Below are 16,189 nucleotides of genomic sequence, written 5' to 3' on the forward strand. Positions count from 1 at the left end.
ACCAAGCATTTTTATATCTCAGTAAATCATTTGTTAATAGAAATATAATTTTCTGAGATGTCTGGGTTTCATTCAGGCATATAATTTTCTTTTTATGATGGCAATTAAAGGATGCCGAAGAAAGTTTATTATCAGCGATAGCATCCTGCTTTCTCTTACAGATACCATTGTATTGGCAAGAAGAGGTTACCTAGAGGGCAAATCACTCATACCAGTGTTCCTGCTAATCTAGTATTAGTATGACTGCTCAAATTAAAATACTGCACAGCATGAATAACCATCACAAATGTCAATCACCTAAGTGCATGAAATCTGCATATAAAAAAACCACAAACAAGCAACACCACAAATACTCAAGTCTAGGTCATTTCTGATTACTGTAAGATATTTTGCTAAAATATTAGTAAAGTGCACATAGAAAAGTAAATTGTGGTTTGTAGTCCACTCAATTTTACTGCGTCTGTATGGTAATTTACTTAAATCCACAGGTTTGGCATTTTCAGGATTTTTGGTGTTACACAAAAAATCATTATGAAATTATTCAAATATGGGCAAAATGCTTAGATTTAAAAATCTATTCCACATTCACTGTGTTCACAGATCTTTAGCATGAATATGTATTGGAGATGGTAGATGTGCTGTGCTGAGTGGTACCTAATAAAGAGCCAACATCAGTTTAATTAAAATCTCATTTTGAAAGACGCATCTGTTCTTCACAAGAACATTTAACTTCTTTTAAGTGGTCAAAGACGAGTTAGAAAAATTTCTGTAGTTCTAATGATTTATTTTTTTTTTATGGACTAGTATACATTCATTAACATTTATGTGCTTTTTTTTTTTCCATTCATCTCTCTCCATCTCATGAAAAGCATATCTGGGTAAGTTAAAACACCATGGCTGCTGAACATATTCATTTTCAGCACCATGTTTATTTTCTATGTTTTATTCTTATTTCTTTTTGTTTTTCTGTGAACCTTATGTAACAAATTCATGCAGAAAATGGATCCAAATGAAAACTTTCAAAGTATTCAAAGTAATGGTAAACCTCAAAAGCAGAAACAAATTCAGTTCAGAACTTGCTCCTGTGGGGATTAACACAGTGGATTAACTACTTGGAGATAACTGCTGTCAATTTTTTTTGAATAAACACATTCTGGGAGGTCAAAAGCCCAGAATCATAAAGACATTTTAATGTTTAAGTCAGTGAAAAAGGACTCAAACGCTAGTAATCCAGAGTATACAATTTCTTCTCTTTTTTTTCTGTTTGAGCCCTCATGCTCTGTAGCAGTAAAATAATATTACATTTGTGCATATAATTTTACTATTTTCCTTTTCACCAGTTCATTTTTTTCATTGTTAACCTGATATCAAGTTTAAAAATCTTCATCTCCTCTTTGATCTATCATACAAATGTTATTTTTTCTTGAATATTTTTTTGATTTAGAAAATTTCATCATTCAAAGCATGTATAAGCTATAACTTTCTAAAAGTGTGAGGATAAAAAACTCAAAGAGAACAGGGTTTATCACATTAATTGAGAATATGTGATTATGAAATGGCTTTATAAAAATAGATTTTATAACATTTCATCAATGGGGGAAATCTGGAGGTCTCTACTGATATGTATTATGCGAGTCTGTTTATTTCACAGGTGCTTTATTATTTTTTTAATAGTAGCTCTGCAGATCTAGTTCGTTAGGGACCGTATTAAGCATTCTGAACATGCTTCACTTTATATGTCTTCAGAAAAAAAGGATGCTGTCTTTCAGTTTGCACACAGTTAAAATGTACACCTATATAGAATAATAGGAGTGTTGTTACAGAATCACAGAATCACAGAATGTTAGGGATTGGAAGGGACCTCGAAAGATCATCTAGTCCAATCCCCCTGCCGGAGCAGGAACACCTAGGTGAGGTTACACAGGAAGGCGTCCAGGCGGGTTTTGAATGTCTCCAGAGAAGGAGAATCCACAACCTCCCTGGGCAGCCTGTTCCAGTGTTCTGTCACCCTCACTGAGAAGAAGTTTCTTCTCAAATTTAAGTGGAACCTCTTGTGTTCCAGCTTGAACCCATTACCCCTTGTCTTACTGTTGGTTGTCACCGAGAAGAGCCTGGCTCCATCCTCGTGACACCCACCCTTTATGTATTTATAAACATTGATGAGGTCACCCCTCAGTCTCCTCTTCTCCAAGCTAAAGAGCCCCAGCTCCCTCAGCCTTTCCTCATAAGGGAGATGCTCCACTCCCTTCATCATCTTTGTGGCCCTGCGCTGGACTCTCTCCAGCAGTTCCCTGTCCTTCTTGAACTGAGGGGCCCAGAACTGGACACAATATTCCAGATGAGAAATTTATACTTGCTTGGTTTATAGATTTTAAACCTTCTGTTTATTAGGTGCGTCTTGATTTACGTATTTCAGTCATTTTTTTCTGAAAATTCCTTAAAGTTGGATACAAAACGTTTCGTAAAAATTGGAAATGAACTTTGTCCATTGTTCTCACTCTGACTATTATATCAAGTATTAAAAAGGAGAAAGAATGGGAATTTCAAATTATTTAAAAGTCACAGCAGTGCCAAGGTTGAAACAAGATCTGACCCAGTTTTTAATTAGTGCAGTCTTTAAGTCATATGGATCCTTTAAGACTAAATGAAACCAGCGTTATATGGCAATGTCAAGTCTGAGTCTCTTTTTTCTACTTGCTACTTTAAAAAAAAATATAGTCTTGCAGAAAATAAATAGATGAAATGTAACAGTATTTTTATTAGACATTAAATATCTTTATTAATTTATACAAATTCAATTACCTTATTTTGTTATACAATGACCTTAGCTACAGGTTTCTAGCCTGTCTTAAATACTTAGCCAATGACAGTAGAAAAGATAAAATGCAAATCCAGCTTAATTCATTAGAAATCCTCTCTCCTGAATTTTGGAGTCTTTGAATCTATGATAGCTTTCGAGAGACAGATGTGTTTAATCATAACTTGAAATCTTAGGATTGCTCAGATGAATGTAGCATATTTGGTCTATCATTTCTGTCTATTTCTCTTCTAGAAATCAATCACGTATAGTAATCTGTTGCTAATTAAACATTCTAGTATTCCTGATAATAAGATACATCGTGATAGTGTCAGTAATAATAATAGTAATCAGAGGGTCTGCTAGGTAAACAGTTTTGTTTATTATCTTTTTGAGAAAATGTCTATGAGAAAAGGTCATTTCATAGGATCTAAATTGCCCGTTAGCCAAAATTTTTAAATACTGCTTATATTTTACTAACATGATTTGGCTCTTGCCTTCACTGTGCCCCCTTTTCAATTTATCTCACATTTATGATTACATTTTAACTAAGAGACGTTATAATATGTGCAATATAATATCCCTGAGGACTTTTCATGTGAACCCTACTAGAACTATCAGAGTAAATGTTATTATTTGCAGAAATATGACGATCTGTGTTGAAACATTGTTCAAGTTTCATCAAGACAGTCTCTGGACTTTTTGTACTACACAGAGTATTTGCATTATGTGTATCAGAAATCTGAAGCTGTGATTTCTTGCTTGTTTCATGAGGGGAGCCTCATCTTCATAAGGAAAATTGAATGGCACTGAACGATATGTTTTAAATCAAGATCCATTTAAAGATTATTCTTATTTTTAATAAAGTTCATTAAGTTTTATGCGATGAGTTGGTGAGGGCTCCTGGTACAGAGCTAGAATTTTCCCAGTGAAGGGAAGGTTATATATGAAATAGAAAATTTGCAGGATGATAACATAGTTTTGCTCTTATCATTTTCCCCTTTCGCTCCCATGTACCTCTGCTGTCCCGAGGGACACCGAAGCCTCGACAGTCCCCATGGTACAAGACAGTTGTGCTCTCAGCTTTGGTAGGCTGATCAGGACGGTTGTACTTGGCTCTCAGAAGAACGGTGCTAAAGAAAGTGACCCAGTGTAGCAGTATCTTTAGGAAGTAATTTTAGGGAGGTTTAAACGTCAGAAGTCAGTGCTAGGGAGGCAACCTCGCTGCTCTGACACACAACTCCACATCACAACTTGACATGATGTGATTATTTTCTGTCTTTGGTGAAAGAGTGAAGACGGCCCACTTGTGAGGCACTCTCTTTAAGACAAACAAATGCAAGCATCTCTCAAATTTTGGATGAATGCTAAGCAGTTTGTGTTTATGAAATTTCCTGACTTCGCAAAACCAGGCTCAGGGTAATGAAATATTTTAAATAACATATTGCAGTTACTCACATAATGTCTCCAGGAAGAGGTTTTTATTCTTGAACAGTAATGTTATCTTAAAAAATATGGCTTTAATTTATTCCAGTGGTTTAAAGCCTTATCTGCAAAATAATAGCAATTATAGTAGTGCCTAATTAATGTCAATTCTTCTCTATCAGCTTGTTTTCGGATGTTGCCAAAAAACTAAATGAGTATGGAAATAATTATATTTATATTCCCTAATTCCTTCCCAATGCAAAATGGACATGTTATAACATGTAGTAATTTCCTGACAAAGTCTTAGGAGGAGAAAATCCCCATGTTCCCCTCCAAAGCATCTTCCAAATTAGTGAAACTGTATAATGCTATTCACGATCTCTAAACCCTATCTTTGTAATGAACGGAAGACTAAGTAGCAAGATATTTGTCTCTTCTTCCTCCTGTGATCAGTTACATGTACTTTGTAAGGAAAACTGAGCCGCAGTTGTCAATATTTGGCTGTGGGGACCTTCTGTTTTCAGGAAGCCAGTGACTACCCCATAAGGACAACTACATTCAGGCCATTCTAAAATATTTAAATTATATCATCGAATAGGCAGATCACCATATTAATTTTTCTGATGATTTTCACTTTTGATCAAAACGATATATTTTTTCCCACACGACGCTTTTCGCTTATTTTGAAAGAGTGACCTTTTTTTCTATAGTGCTATAATAGTTCATATAAAAAACCCCAGCATTTTCTTTGACTGCCAACTAAGGAATATTCCTCTGAGTAAAAAAAATAGAAATTCTGGATTTAGTTCCGGGTTAGAAATGGAAGGGTCAAGTTCGGCAGATCTCCTAGTGTATATTAAAAGGTAGTCAAAGAATACTGTTCCGAAAGTAAAATATAATTTAAATAAGCTTTAATATTGGAGAAGTGTTTAAATGAAACATCTGGGGGAAGAAAGTATAACTTCTGAAGCATAGAATTATTTTAAGGGAAAGAAATATTATAAAAATCCTTTTAGTATTCCACATCAGTAAGTGAGGCACAAGCCTTATGGTGGCTGTATTCCCTGTTCGTGTGCAAGGATTTTACTTTACACTAAAAATGTTTTCAACCCAAAACCACTTTCCTTCTCCATGCTAAGACCCTTTCGATTATGTTTATTATACTGTAGTCTTTGGCTACAGTATATATATACGGTATCCCATTTCTGGCCTGGCCCAGTTTACTTCAGCCAAAATCAATAACCAGAACTGTATTTTCCTTTAGCTCTGTGAGCCAGACTGCCTGTGAAGTAACAGAAGGGCTTTCCTTCTCTGGGAGAGTATATTTGTTTGAGAAGCACTGGAATAATGCTAAGCCTCCACACCAAGCCTCAGGGCACTTCGGGTGTTGCAAAGTCACAGGGGACTCCCTAGAAATATGTATTTTATAATTCCAGCATAAAGGAATTAAGTTTTTCATGGAAGTGAGAACTCAGAGTGCAAATGCCTTTTCTGCAGGCACCTTGTTCCCTGAGGCCACACAGGGATTTGACACCAATCAAAGAAACAGGCCGAAAGTTCCTCCCCATCTTCTTGCAGATCGTGTGCTATGGCTCTCCAGCTTGGAGCAGGAGCCCAACACATGCAAGGAAGGGCAGTGGCCCTCAAAGCCACTTTTTTTTTTTTAACTTACTGTGATTTCCAGCCCTGCTCCTTCAGCTGATATGGGCAAAGAGAATATCCCAGATAAGGAAACAATCTGGGATCGGGTTCCTCCAAGTATGGTGCCTCCATGGGACTCCCAGCTGCAGAAGGGGCTGCTGCCTGGTCTTGGGCTGGCTTTGGGGAAGGAGCAAGCTGGGCAGAGTTTTGCAGAGTCCGTGCTCTACCGTGGGACACCAAAACCCGCCACGTGAGGAAGAGGCATCCCTGAAATTTTGGCTTTCCCTGAGGACAGCCATGCCAGCTCACAGCCCTGGTGGCAGCTGGAGCCATGCAGCCCCGTGGTGGCACCTGAGGGAGGTACAGCACTGCTGTATCTTCACAGGCATCCTGTAGAACCAGCTCCCAGGGAAGGCTGCAACTCAGATACCTCATCCACAGGTAGCTGGGAGGTGGCCATGCCTTAATTCTATTTTCCTAAGCAGCCAAGTGTCTATTGGCCCTTACTGCTTGTGTCCCTGGGAATATGGGATTTCTGCACCTTCTCCAGCTACTGAAGGTGACATGGTGTTTGTGTACCCAGTGAACAACTTTTTCTCGTTTTTACTGGGGATTTTGCTTTCACAGAAAGCAAGGATAGCTCTACAGTGTCTTTGGACATCTGAGTGACAAAGGGTAAGGTATGCTGGTATGTGTGGGAGGAGAAGGTAGATAAACTTCACTAATGCTGTCACGTATTTGTAGTGTTACATATTACTACAGCAGAACCAGAAAGGAACAGCTTTCTATTAGTATTCAGAGTGTGGGATTTAAACACATATGCAAAATTGCTATTTGAGATCCATTTTCTACTAAAGCCAAATTTGCTCAGTCTGACCCCTTGGCAGTGCAAAAATCCCAAAAGGAATACTACTCACAAGTAAGATCACTCCATCACTTCTATCTGCTGTAATTTTGTAGTACATATATTTGAAAGGCTGCTAAGGCAGTGAAGAATTGCCAAGGGATAACTGACCACAAAAGGCTGTAGTAATAAAGATTCCAAGATTTCCTTGTTATATGGGAATGTAAGCAAATTTTAATATTACATTAGCATAGTTCCTGTCTAATTTGTTTTTCACTACAGCTTGTTGCTGAGAGCATTCCTTTGTGTTTCCCTCAGTAGGAGGCAGCTGAAAATATGTTGTTAAATAGCAGAAAAACAGACTTTTCAAGGACTGCTTTTTCTATGCCTCAACCACAGTGGGTTCTTTATTCCTGCTCCAGGAATAAAAATGTCTGGTCAAAGGGTTGAACATATTCAATACAGAGTATTCTCCTGACAGTCTAGCTGACTGGCCTATATGTAACTTTATCAAATAATTAATACTGCTGTATTAAAAGTATATTTTAAGCTTTGAGAATTATGTTTTACATAACACACTCGTTGCCATCCAGAGAAGCTGCCTGTGCCAGAATTGGATTGATATCTGATCAACTCTATAGAAAAATATCTATGTATATATGTATATAAATAAAATTGAGAAATCATATCAATTCTATAATTCTAAAAAATGTATACATCAGTAAACCATACGGATTTCTTGTGTATATAAGCAATAATAATAATAATACTAACAAAAAGGCATGCAACTATTAAAGATACAACTGTTAATTAGCCATGAATAGCTTATTTAAGATGCAAAATAGCTGTACTCCAGAGACCCTAGAATTATGCACAGCTAGTCCAGCATGGTTTAGTGTTTCAAAAACAGAGCGCTTTAATACCCAGCTGCATTACATCCATGCTTAGCTAATGTCTAGAAGCTGGCAATTTTGGGCCTTTCTGGGTCATTACCAGAGCAGAGCTAAGCTAGTCTCAGGAGGAGTTCCTCAGTTTTCTCTGTTCACCGATGTCTTCTATTATATGGGTGATCCTTTTATATAGAGTATGCAAATTCTGTATTGCTTCAGCTAAGAGTAGACAGAAACCTCACCTTTTGTATGTTAAGTGTTTCAAGGGATGTCAAAATGCATCAAGAAGAAAAAAAAAGTTGGGAATAGATGAATATATTCAAAAAGGGGAAGGAACTGTATTGTCTATTCATGCTTTCTATGGCTGCCATTATGCTTCACTGTTGTCACCCTTAACAAAAAGGCATGGTTGCATCTATATTGTCCCTTTCACATACCTCTGCATGTCTAACAATTTTTGATCCATTTCTAGACATGAACTTCTGGAAGAAGCTCGGAGAAAGGGTTTGCCTTTTGCTCAGTGGGATGGGCCTACAGTGGTTGCCTGGCTGGAGGTAAGTGTTGGCCATAACTTGGAAATGTGAGTCACATTTGTAGGCTGCTTCTGTGTGCTTGTCCTTACAAATTCTCAACCAGACAGTTGAAGTCCTCTCCTCTCTCCCCAGCACACTGTGCCATGAGCACTAAGCAGATTTTGACACTGGATGGAGCCTGGAGCTGAAAAAAATCAGACCAGATTACACAGGAAGATGAGAACAGGAAAAAAAAAAGACTTATCGAATGTACTCGAACCCCGAATTTTTGAAATCTTGTAATTTCTCAGTCTCTAAGTACCTAGGAACTCCACAGACAGGGTTTGTGTATGACGATGTGCTAAGGAGAAAACAAAAATTAGCTATCAAAATTTTTTTTAGGTTAACGCAGAAGCTCCATCTTCAGAATTTTTAATAAATTTAAAGAATTCATAACTTTCTGTCTTGTTAAAATATGAGAAAAGGCTGGTTTACCCAGATATCACTCAGAACAGGAAAAAGAGAGGTGTTTCTCTCAGCACTTTCACCTTATATATGAGAGATCCAGGTTGGAATCTCTCTCATTTGACAGGCAGTGCCTTCATCCCCAAAATGTGATCTGCAGAGAGCTCTTCTTTATCTGGAGAGCCTAAGTGAATGGATTTTGGAACCCATCCATAGAAACATTCAGCAGAGCTGTCCATCAATTTTGACAAAAATCCGTGAATGGTTTAGGTGAAGGAACTATTAAAAAAAATACCCAGACGCTGAGGGGAGGAGAAGTCAGAAAGTAAGGATGTTTTTGTATGATTACACACTTTTATGTGGCAAGGCTGTATCATTTTAGTGGAGATACAAGCTCTCTGTTAGCTCAGGGAACAGCTGTCTATTCCTTGTCTACATCAAGCATCTCCATGTATTCCTATGTATTCTCATGTCTGCTGTGGGCATCATCCATTGATCATCAGTTAGAATTTGTAGAATTTTTCCTTCAATTAAAAAAAGAAAAGATTCCTCTCCAAAGCTTTAACAAGAGTATGTTCAGGGAATAAATGGAAGTATGAGGAATGAAAGCAGCTAATGTCTACAAAATTTCTGCTTCATGTTGGAACTGCTGAAGGTACCTAATAGAAAAGTTGAAATGAAAACTGCAGAAAGGCAGTTCAAGCATTCAGGCATGACCTTGGAAAATGGGATGATATCTCCCTTTCCCCCCCAGAAATCTCTCTCTTAATATGGAACATATATACTACCTGACTTTTTCATATGACTTTGAGAGTTCTGTACCCAGATTTGTATCAGTCAGAAATATTCAGTATGATAGTCAAAGCTGGAAATGTGAACATACAAAAGCCTACACATTTCTGAATACTGTGAAAAATCTGCCCTTGATGCCCTCCTCAGTGATCCAAAATTGAAGATGTTTTTGACAAGTTAAGCCCCAATCTTTTTTTGCTTTGATTTTTACTTGCAAAATAGAATATGTATCCCACTGTCACAGAGTGGCTGTAAAGAGAAATTGATGTTTATGAACTTTTGGGGAAATAAGATGAGAGTATGAGAGGGAAGCCCATGAGGAAGTTTATGTTGTGATATTCAATGCAGATTGAATACTGATGATAAAAAGATATGAGGGCAGAAGTACTGAATTTATTCAGTGACCATCAGTGCATTCAGTCAGCAGATGGACACTGTGTGCATTTCATACTCTCCTAGGGAAAATATACTATGTGACCCTTGAACTAAGGCAATATTAATATTAAAGGAGACAAAGGACCAAATTAAATAAGTATATGTGATTGCATTTGTGACATCTCCAATCTTTTCAGGGCTTAACTTTTCAGCCTTAGCTGAAAACCTTAGCTTAGGTCATTTGTATGTAGTAAAGACATAGTTGAGCTATATTTTAAGAAACGTGGGTTTTCTTAAATAATTCTGGAAAAGTATATCAATCTTGATATCTGGATTCTCTGCCTGGAACAATTACTGTGCCCTCTTTTCAGGGACTGTTTTAATCTAACTGCATTTTCTGGTAGAGACAGCTGTTTGTTAAGGAACTAATTTACCTAATTTGTTAAAGAACTAATTTCCCTAATGAGTGGCAAATATTTGAATCAATTTCTGCAGGGTGAATAACTCCCAGTATTTACACTTTCCTGCTTTTCAAGTGCATGTATGAAAAAAATAATGTCAAATTAAATGAGAATATTAAATACATTTTAAAGCCATGCATGGTTTCCTTATGGCCCTTTAAGTGCAGCTGAGTGTAATCTACATGGGGTGTTTTTAAGTTTTGACTTTCATGAAACTTTGTATTTCATTACAGTTAGTTGGAATTAGACTATATTTTTTAAGGTTCAGACTAGCATTGGATGGAGGGGCAGTGGCTCATCCCATCGGTGGGAAGGGCTTTTTGAAACGTGATGCCATTGTTCCACAAGCTCATATGTTAGGAGCCGGTACAGAGAATCCTGACTACTGAGCTCTTTTGGAATCTGACATTCGAGCCTCTTTTTTCTGTGACATAAAACTGATCTAACACCTGTCTCTTAAGTTAATATGTCCCAGATAAGGTATAGACATGTTAATAACCACACAGTACTTTCTGGTACTGTGAGAAATTAAGTAAAAATCCTTTCAGTTTGTCTCTGCTTTCCAGATTTGCTGCTGAATTTACTGATGGCATGTTTTTAATAATTTCTTAGACCTTGTGTCCTCTTTTAGTAAGCCATTATGAAGAGAAAAAAATTAAAAACAAGAAATCAGCTAATTCTGGTGGAGTATTTGAAATGCACAAAGGGATAGAGTTCTCAATGACTTCACTTACAGTCACAGATGCTCTGTCCTACTGAAATTCAAATACAGTCATTAATTGCCATCTACCCAGAATTAATACAAAAAATCTGAAAATGTAGAATATAAGGGTTGCTATTATGTAGTATCACTGAATGGTTGGATGGGTTTCTATTTCAGAAACCATAGAATAGAATAAGATGCTACTACAAGCAATCAGTAACTGGTCAGTACATTTGAAAAGTGCTCTTGACAATTTATATTTGAAGGAACATCATATAGTAGTATAGTGAATTACAACAGAACTATTCTTAAAAAAAAATAGGTAGCTGTATAAATGTGTGTATAAATTTTATATGCATTCAGATACACTGAAGGTTAAGTAGTGACGGGTGATTTGTGCACTTTGACACTCAGAAAACTCAGAGTATTAAGTGTTTTGCTGCCCAGTGGAAGTCTTTGTTATACGTTATGCTTCTTCATCCCAGTGGGAGAGCTATATACTAAGAAATGTAACTCACAGCACCAACCCACATGCAATAGTGATCAGGAAAAGGGCGAGGAGAGAGGACAGGAAAGGGCTGCTCTCCAGAGCGAGGTATCTTCTCTCAGGTTTCAGAGAGACTGGCAGTCAGCAGGAGTTAAGCACCTAGTGAGGTATGTCTTTGTCTTCCATTGTGTTATCCCCAGAATCTCAGTGATTGTGGCATTCACTACTTACATCCATCTCACACTATATACTCTATAGTTTAATGTGTTTCACACTCTGACAAACTTCCCACATGTATGTATCCCTGCTAGGGAATTATCTCCTTTAGGAGCAAAGATCTGTAGATACCAACAATCACACTAATGAGGGAGCACAAAATGAGAAAGATATGAAAACTAGGAATAATTCATACTCAGTAGTTCCCAAGAAAGACTGCAAGAAGTGGAGAGTACCTCTTAAAATAAGAGTAAGTGGTGAAGCAAGGGGCTGTTGCTGACCTAGGCTAGTGAGACTAACATAAGGAGAGGAAAAATGTGAATTGGCAAGTACCTGTCTTCTAAATCCACAGGTGATGCAGCTGTGCTCATATTGTGCTGCAACTTCTAACCCGTATTTCTAGCTGGGTTCTGACACCATACCAGACTGTTCCCAAATTTACAGTAAGCTCCGTCCTCACTAGGTAGGTTATCTGAACTATGTTTGGTTTATTTCTACCAAGAAAATAAAAGCTGAGAAGTGTAAGATTATGTCCCATGAGTACAGCATGGGGACCAACATGGAAAAAGAGAGAAAGCCATTTTAGTACAGACGTGAAAATTTACTTAATCAATTCCTTTTAGATTGTTTTCTGCATATGATAAGACTATCAAATGGGCAGTAACACTGACTTGTGCCACTATCTGCTCGTTATAGACCTAGGAAAAGATTAGCCCAGGTGGTGGAGGTGCACAGCTCTAAAAATAACTCAAAGTATCCCTTTCTTTAAAGTTCTGGTTAAAATCAAATCAACAGAAAGAGTTCACATGAAGTCATGGCAATTTCCAAGGTTCTGCAACAATTTCTTTTTTTTTTTAAAGACTGTGATATTCGTACTCGTTTGTGTGCATTGCCACGCTTATTCAGATTGATAGGTGCCTTGATGATTAATTTAATTTGAGAAATGAAGCAACGCTTCGGATGAATGTGTCCTTTCTCTCAACAGCTCTGGCTAGGCATGCCAGCCTGGTATGTTGCTGCCTGCCGTGCCAACGTGAAGAGCGGAGCGATTATGTCTGCTTTGTCTGACACTGAGATTCAAAGAGAAATTGGAATCAGCAATCCTCTTCATCGCTTAAAGCTCCGATTAGCAATCCAGGAGATGGTGTCACTCACGAGTCCATCAGCACCTCCAACATCCAGAACAGTGAGTCCTGTTCAGCTGACTTGTTCTTTCCCACTTTACCCCGCAGGCGTCTGCAGAAAGACTTCTGCAGTACGAGAGTGGCTCTGTGGTAACATACACTTCACAATCAGTGGGAACTGTCCTGTAGAGACTTAGAAGGACCTGTTCATCACTCGCTTGATTGTTGATCGCTGATATTTTTCCTTTGGCAGCTTTGAAGTCATGCTTTTGATTAACTGTGATGTAATCTTAATGATCAGTGTTGAGCATCTTATTTGTAATTTTGCGTGTATTTTTGCCTTTCTCTTCCTTCAAGTCATCTCTCCCAACAAAATCAGATTGTGTTTCTCTTTTTTTTTTTTTTTTTTTCCCCCCCGAAGGCAAGAGCGGTGAGAGGTTACTTAGGGACACAGCTCTTTTGAATCTTGTTCCCATTCGACTTTTTTGCACCCTTTCAAATGTTATCTAATCTGAGTCAGTTTGCTTTAGGTTCTTCCTGCTTTTAAGAGAAGCAGCGATTGGAGGTGGGAAGGGAGAGTCTGGAAGGGAGAAGTGGAGCGTGTGCGTCCGGTGAGGAAGGGAGGGAAGGGGGAGAGAGGCAGCAGATAGGAAAGAAGCAAGTAAAGAAGAAACACAGAGATACAGGTCTGAAAGGAAAGGGAAATATATCAAAAAGAGCAAGAAAGTAGATTAAGGGAGAGTAAGAATATATGTGCTATAGATAAAAGGCACTTTTTAGTGGAAAATGAAGAAAACCAGGCCAGCTGATGAGGAGAAAAACAAAGAAGATAACCAAAGGGGAGTTGAGAAGCTGATGGTGATGGCTATGAAAAAGGCAACAGAGACTGTAACAAAAAAAAAAAAAAAAGGAGCCTTGATCAGATGGGAAACGTGGCACAGAAGTAGAAGGACAAAGACTACTGGAGTAGTTAAGTCTAGATTTCTGATAGTAAGATAATAATAATTATGCTAATAATATTTACATTTATAATGCTTGTCTTCATGGAGAATCCTTTGGTGGAAAGTAGAGTTGAGATACCTTTGAGGTGTACCAGATCCATTGAGCTAAATAAGCAACTGGGCAACAGGACTCTAATGTTCCTATTGACTGGCCTTTTATCCCCATGTTGCTAAAGTTCTTTAAATATTATAATTCCTCATCTGATATTTTCTCCTGTCAGAACAACTGTGTATGTCATAATCATGGTAATACTATGAATCGTAATGGATTTCACCTAAGTAAAGCAGTATAGCCTCAACATTATGTTGAATTACTAACAAAGTGTTTATTTTAAGAGCGTGAGAGCATATTTCAAAGTATAATCGCATTGGAACTTATGAAATGACACAGCCATGCATTCAAGCTAGAAACACTGGGAATAATTTTGCCTTGGTTTTTAAATTCTCCCTGCGTAATTGGCAGCACAAAGCTGGCACGTGCATTTCCGTGTCCCAAGTCTTTCTGCTTCCCTCTTTCTCAGGGAAAGGACTTAATTTACTTCAGCTCTCCAGAAAACACATTTCACCTTATGTGCACAGCAAACTTCCTTACCCCTTCCCTGCCTCATCTCATTGTCCTAGTAGTAATATGACTGAAAACAACAGGATGAAGAAAAACAGTTTTACATGTGAACTCTCTACATTTTTGATATACAGAAATGTGGAGGAAGTAATCATTATTTAGATTACAATATGAGTCTGTGATGTGTGCAGAATATTTAGGCTGGAAAATCTTCGAGAACTGAAGCTTACTCCTAGATAGACCTATGAACTAAAGGTTGTGTTTACCACTTGTGCGTGAAATGCAGCTTTAATTATTATTCTTTCCTTTGTGACGGTGCTCTGCTGGATTTCATCCATCAGTTCTAGTTGAAATACATCATCACGTCTGTTCAGAATCCTCTAACGAAAGACACAAAGCAAGTTGTCTAAAGTTGTCTCTAGTTGCAGCTGTGTAGAGGCAAGAACGTGGTTGTGCTGATGGTGATGCTATACGCTGTTAACTTACAGTGGTGCTGCCTTTCTTCTTTACCACTGCTTACCTAATGTGGATCCCACCTGCCTCCCTGCGGGCCTTGTCCATAGCCCTCAGGCAATGTTTGGGTGACCCATGAAGAAATGGAAAACCTTGCTGCTCCAGCTAAAACGGTTAGTTTTTCCACTTCCACTTAAAATGGTTTCAGTGCTCGAAAAATGACTAGGATGTATCAGCTTTAACACAGATCTTCTGTAGGATGCTTCCCAAGCATTCCGTTAGAAAGTCGCAGGGAGTAGCGGAATTTAATTTAAAGAACAGTTAACATTATTTCTCAGCTAAAGAAATTGCAAACTGTGGTGCAGTCCCAAAAATTGTATGAACCTAAACCCAATATTGGAATTTTACAGTACATAATAGTTTCACTGCCAGTCTGAAACCTCATTTAGTGAAATGAAATTGTCGCGGTTACCAGTGCAACAATTCCCCTGCACTCTGCTCCCTAGTACCTCTTCTAAACATAGTTTTATATCTGCTGAAATAAAACGAAATAAGTAGAGACTTGAGAATGGTGCATTACACAACTCAGTGTTTTCATTAACGCTGAGTCTTTCATGTCCATACTTGCATATTCATGCGTTTCGATTTAAGGTGCATGGAATGTGTCATTTATTTATTGATTTTTGTCAAACCTCTCCCTGCTTTGGGGGGACATAAATATTAAAAGATTTTATTCAATAGTTCTGACTTTTTCTTTTATTTGGAACATATGTCATTTTAACTCCATAACAGTGCTTATAAAACATGATACAATCCTACAGCGAGATGTCCGAAAAAACCTATCTTCAGTTTGGAAAACTTTATAGTCAACCCAATCCATAAATGGTGGGGGAAGTACTGAAGATAAATTTTGATGCAAAATACTTATTTCTTAGAAACTTATGCTTGCTATGCTATTTTAAGTTATCTCATTAACATTCATGAAGCAGATTCACATAAATTTTTTTTTTCAACTGAGCTCATTTTCAGTTTATTATTGTTGGTAAAGATAAATACAAATATAACAACACTCAACTGACCAGAAGTAGAGTTGGTCCTGTTTAACTGGCCAGCCAGAAAAATATAGTTTTGCCATTAAAAATACTGTGTAAAAAGCTCTTTTACAATACATTCACATGAAGACAGATTTTTATTGCGAATGTTGCAAAATCTAACTAGAAACAAAAAAGGTGTCTCTAATGCCCAATTTTGTAAGTAGATGGTTGTGTTTTGATTGTGAAACCATAAAAAGTGTTTAACATAATGCTGTAAAGTTTCATCAAGCTAGAATGATTTTATATCTTGAAAACTTAACTAGATTTGCCATACTAAGATTTTATAGGTTTGGTCTTGTAATTTTAAGGTAGTTTAGCCCAGGGCATTGCCACTGACTGGAGATATT

The 16,189-nt window shown here is 37.5% G+C and overlaps 1 protein-coding gene across 5 annotated transcripts in view; it reads left to right on the plus strand.

Annotated features, from left to right (window-relative positions):
- PPFIA2 (PTPRF interacting protein alpha 2) overlaps positions 1 to 16,189 on the plus strand; it is a 315,886-nt gene that overhangs the window by 291,781 nt on the left and 7,916 nt on the right. For 4 of the 5 annotated variants that reach the window (XM_065626973.1, XM_065626972.1, XM_065626971.1 and 1 more), the window contains 3 exons: positions 8,070 to 8,151; positions 12,594 to 12,794; positions 14,859 to 14,921. In XM_065626973.1, coding sequence (XP_065483045.1) covers positions 8,070 to 8,151; positions 12,594 to 12,794; positions 14,859 to 14,921 — 346 coding nt within the window. The remainder of the gene's footprint in view (positions 1 to 8,069; positions 8,152 to 12,593; positions 12,795 to 14,858; positions 14,922 to 16,189) is intronic. The other variant, XM_065626974.1, reaches the window with a different exon arrangement.

This window comes from Caloenas nicobarica, chromosome 1 (assembly GCF_036013445.1).
Source record: "Caloenas nicobarica isolate bCalNic1 chromosome 1, bCalNic1.hap1, whole genome shotgun sequence".
Classification (NCBI taxonomy): Eukaryota; Metazoa; Chordata; class Aves; order Columbiformes; family Columbidae; genus Caloenas; species Caloenas nicobarica.